Source organism: Cynara cardunculus (genome assembly GCF_001531365.2).
Source record: "Cynara cardunculus var. scolymus isolate 2C chromosome LG 6, CcrdV1, whole genome shotgun sequence".
Taxonomy (NCBI): Eukaryota; Viridiplantae; Streptophyta; class Magnoliopsida; order Asterales; family Asteraceae; genus Cynara; species Cynara cardunculus.
In genome coordinates, this window is record NC_037533.1 from 167036 (window position 1) to 172181 (window position 5146).

Sequence of the window (5146 nt, forward strand, 5' to 3'; positions counted from 1 at the left end):
AAATATGTTCCACATCACATGTAGATGAAATTGTGGAAGACTTCAAGGTCGCGAAAGATCAACGGGTTCCACTTTGATTAGTGATGCTTGACATGTTTATATTTAACGTCTAGTTTTAGATTTTTACTACGTTATAACTTTGGACAGTGTATTTTTGGTACCTTTAAAATATATAATATATTAGGTCCGGCCCTTACGGTTGGAAAGTTTGTGTTCCGCCCCTAGCCGACCCTTTGAACTCATGGGTTAGATCATTTTGGCTAACCCTTTTTTGGCAAAAAAGGAAATCCACATAAAATAAAAAAATTTATCAATATACACATATATAGGTCAGGTTTATAGGAAACCTGGAAAAAAAAGTGAGGTATATTGTGGTTATCGTTCATCTGGATGGTGTGTACGTATGTATGTAAGTAATTTTTCTGGTATGCACATGTGCATTACATGCACTCGTGCAATAATATCAAGAAACATCTTCAATTACTTGTATGCACATGTACGTATTGTCCAAATAAATGGTTATCAAGATGTTCCTTACTTTTTCCATTTTTAGGGTTTTTTCCTGAATCTCCCTCACACACACACACTCTCTCTCTCTCTCTCTATATATATATATATTATATATACTAGAAGGGTGCTTGCATAATATAGCGTGATATATTTCAATTTTGATGTTTCGTTTTATTATTTATCTATGTCGATATAATACGTTTTTAGTGTTTTTGAGAAAGCGATAATATTTTTATTTTTGAATAAAATATAAATTTAAATATATCATAAAATTTTGGGAAAAAATATCGATATTAGTATTAAATTTACTATTTAAAGTTCTCGGTTTTTATATAATTTTTTTAATTCAGTATTTTTATTTATATTTTAACACGATTTGTACTATTGTTTTGGGTTAGAGGAGGAACCAAAGAAGGTATAGAAAGTAGGAAAGCGAGGAAGCAAAGCGAAGGAGACAGGGGAGACCGGAGACGAAGGAACAACATGAAAGAGGGGAGGGGATGGAGACGCAATGGCCATGATATTGGAGATGGTAATGCATAGTGGTGACAAGATTATCGGAGATGGGTTTACGTCAAAGTTTCTTCTCCTTCTCTTTTTATGTGTTATATATGTTCTTATCGTGTGTATTCTCAATGCGTGAGTGTGTACTCTTTGTGTGTGTGTGTGATGTGGGAGGGGGGAAATGGGAGCCAGACATTTCCTCCTTTGAAAAACCTTGAAATCGGCAACAAATTTCAGGAGACAGTAACAAATATGTAATAAGGGGAGATAGAGGCAAGCAAGACCTCTAGACAATGACCAAAGAAGGACGAGCCAAAAACTGCAGCCTATGACTGACTTGAAAGGTCGACAAGGGTAATGCATGGAGATGGAGAGGCATGGTGGTGACAATATCAGTCGGAGAGGGTCTGGGAGATGGAGAAGGGAGGCCATGTGTATGTGTGAGTGTGTGTATACATATAGACTTGGGTTGAAACGAGAATAATACCAAATAAAGAAAACACGAGAACTATCAAATCACATGTGATTAAGACGACTTTGCCCGCAACCTGAGTTTGCAGGCCAAGTCGCCCGCCCTTGCATTGACGGTGTTTCATAATCACATTTGATTTCAGTGTAAAATCATATGTGATTTTGTCGTTTTCATATTTACTTATATTGACTATGTTCTTGTTTAATCGCACTCTATATACATATATATATATATGTATATATTAGTAAATCAAATATAATATATAATGAAATATAATTAGTTTTTAAAAGGAAAAAAGAAAAAAACAACGATTAAAAAGACCAAACTACCCTCGAGCTAATAGAAGTTTTTAACGAAGTTAAAGAGAGGACTTAGAGTATTATAAAACATAAATTATAGGGACCTAGGACATTATGAAATATAAACTACATAAACATTTTGCATAAATGTTTCAAAATAAAGACGTGTGACGTGATTTTGTATAAACAGTATGGACTAAAACAATTTGTGTAAAACGTTTTCTTATGTAAAAACCATACCTAAAACAATAGCTTATCGAATTTATGTAAAACGTTTTTTTACAAGAATGACCCATGTATCAGTTTCCTCGTGTATCTATATCTACCATCACACCTATCTCCAAGTGCCTCTCTCTCTCTCTCCTCTCTAAATATATGTGTGTATATATATATATATATGTATATTATATAGCTCCTTTCTCTCTTGCAACCTCTCTCTCTCTCTCTCTCTCTCTCTCTCTCTCTATCGTTCTTACTCTCTCTTTAGGATCTACTTACATTGTCACGTGTACACTGTAGATTCTTTTGTTTCGTTTAGGGTTCATCTTTATAAGAACAAAAAATAGGTGCACAATCTCAAGCCATTGTTGTCTACCTTGAAGAATGATCAAAAAGGCTTGTTTGTTTTGATCTTTCAACTACTCTCGTGTTCTTCGTCTTATACTTTCAAACTTTAAGCTTTTTATTCGTAATTGAGTGTTTTTTTTACCATCCTACCCTTCCAACCAAGAAATTAAAGCACACATACATATATGTCTTGCTCCCACTTCATTGCGTATGATATTTTAGAGAGAGAAATGGCATTAGAAACAAGACTCTTTCCACAGGGCCAAATTGGAAATTTCAGATACGATTATGTGTTGCCGGAAGATCATATTTTTGGTGGGTTTTTGGATGGTACCAACAATATTAATCATCATCAAGATTCACCAAGCGCCCATGCATATTGGGGGAATTACTCTTCATCTTCTCCAGTGATGCATATTAAGGACCAATGGGATCCTAAATCATCGCCGGAAGATTGTACTGGTGGTGACGGGTGCGACGGAGTGATTTTGGGTTCGTCTCCCGGTAACATGAAGGTGGAATCACCAACTGCCACCACGCCAATCGCCACGGCCACAGCTGTCGGTCGAAGAAAGCGGAGGCGCACTAAAAGTGGTAAGAATAAAGAGGAGTTGGAGAATCAAAGAATGACTCATATCACGGTGGAGCGCAACCGCCGGAAAATGATGAATGAGTACCTCGGCGTGATCCGGTCGTTGATGCCATCTTCTTATGCTCAAAGGGTAAGAATTAAATTAAATCTTTTATATGAAATTAATTATTGATTTTATATGAAAAAAGATTTATGAATAGTGAATTATATTCTAAATTCCATAGAAGACAAACAGGTCATATCACCATTGAACATCATTGCTTGAAAATAACTATTAATGCCTAAACATTTAATTCATTTTTGGTCGTAGCACTTTTTAATTACAATATTTCTTTTATTTTTAGTTATCTATTTATTTAATTTTATTTTAAATAGATTTTTGGTATTAATTATATTCACTTTTCTGATCTTGTTGATTTATCGTGGGTATTTATTATTTTAGTTTTATTATAAATTTGAAAATCAAATAACGGTTCAAAAAGTTTAAAGCTAATTTAAAAAACTAAAGATTTATTACTTTTTTATGTGTAATGATGAAATTATTGTTGGATATATTGACGAATATTTCAACAATTTTACTGATTTACAGATATTATATAATTAATTAATTGAGAATCATGTACAATGTGCTTGGTGTGTTATATGTTTGGAACTAGTATACTTAATTAATTAAGGCCTATGATTTTTTTGTCAAGTTAGGTGCCATTTCCAGATTTCTTCTATATATAATTTAATTTGTTTTTTTTAATCCATTAAATTTAACTTGTATAAATAACTAAAGTTGAATGATTAAATTTTCAGGGAGATCAAGCATCAATAGTTGGAGGAGCCATAAATTTTGTGAAAGAGTTGGAGCAAAAACTACAAACCCTAGAGGTTCAAAAAAGAGGCAACAATGGCTACCCTCCACAACCACCACCACAGCCCTTTGTTGATTTCTTCGCATTCCCACAATACTCTCTTCGTGCGGCTGGAGATGGTGGTGCTGGAAGTGGTGGTTCCACCAAGAACCGGCCACCGGCTATGGCGGAAATTGAAGTAACAATGGTGGAGAGCCATGCAAACCTAAAGATACTTTCGAAGAAACGACAGAGGCAGCTCTTGAAGATGGTGGCTGGGCTACAGTGTTTATGGCTCACCATTCTTCACCTTAATGTTACCACAGTTGAGCCAATGGTTCTCTACACTGCTAGTGTCAAGGTTAGTCTTCTTTCTTAAAATCTTATTTACCTTATTTCTAGTGTATGTGTGTGTATATATATACATATATATATATATAGGGTTGAGTTCACATGAGATCAACTTGTTTTAACCTTCACATTGTTTTTATAATGAAATTTTAAAGTGTAAAAAAGTGGTCTTATAGGTCTCACAAAAATACAGATAATTGTTTTACGACCCGATAATAAAAAAGAATAATGGAATAAAAACCTACTTCTTGGCTTCATTTTCTGGTCCCATTCATATAATACTTTTTGTCCCATAAAACTAATCAAAATTCATGTACATCACTTACTTTTTGACCCATGTTTTTATTTCAAAACAATAAATATTCAGAAAAGAACTTACTGAAAATATGGGATATATATTTGTTTTGATTAATGATGGTGTTTTTATGTGGGCAGCTTGAGGATGGATGCCAACTGAGTACAGTAGATGAGATTGCAACAGCTATTAATTGCTTGCTGTGCAGGATTGAAGAAGAATCACTTTGATCTAATTAATTAATTAATAAACTTCAATTAAACCCTATGTTTTTATAATATTATGGGTTTTTAATTGTAATCTTTCAAGTCCATTAGTAGTGAAGTATTTAATTTCATCTACTTTTTTAGTTTTTGATATTTTTTTGAAATAATTTTGTGGTTAAGAATTAAAGCTGTCTTTGTTAATTGATTATGGATTATTTAGAGCCATATAACTTGATTATATTCTAATAATAAATATCTGATTACATGGTTATTGTTGTTATTACCTTTCGTCACGAAAATTTCGATCAATGTTACAACCCCAAAAATTAAAACATACTTTGTGGTAAAATATAGATTAGGGGTTGTTTGGCAGTTGCTGAGTGGTTTGGTACAGAATGATTAAGTGATCATAATGATTAAGAGGCTCTCGTGATATAGTGCAAAATGAAATATTATTGTTTGGTAATTGTTTATAATGAAAGTATGACGCTTAATGGTTAAGGGAGACTCC

At 33.3% G+C, this 5146-nt stretch overlaps 1 protein-coding gene across 1 annotated transcript; it reads left to right on the plus strand.

Annotated features, from left to right (window-relative positions):
- Positions 1-2448: 2448 nt before the first annotated feature.
- On the plus strand, positions 2449-4843 carry LOC112514686 (transcription factor bHLH94-like). Its single transcript, XM_025121281.1, has 3 exons — positions 2449-3074; positions 3746-4144; positions 4570-4843. The coding sequence occupies exons 1-3, from the start codon at positions 2538-2540 to the stop codon at positions 4657-4659; spliced, it is 1026 nt and encodes a 341-aa protein (XP_024977049.1). The 5' UTR covers positions 2449-2537; the 3' UTR covers positions 4660-4843.
- Positions 4844-5146: the final 303 nt, after the last annotated feature.

Bases quoted from the DNA above. Each gene is read 5' to 3' on its own strand.
- LOC112514686 (XM_025121281.1), top strand. From the start codon at position 2,538: ATGTCTTGCTCCCACTTCATTGCGTATGATATTTTAGAGAGAGAAATG. The intron at 3,075-3,745 runs GTAAGAATTAAA...TTAAATTTTCAG, and splicing joins CATCTTCTTATGCTCAAAGG to GGAGATCAAGCATCAATAGT. The intron at 4,145-4,569 runs GTTAGTCTTCTT...TTATGTGGGCAG, and splicing joins TCTACACTGCTAGTGTCAAG to CTTGAGGATGGATGCCAACT.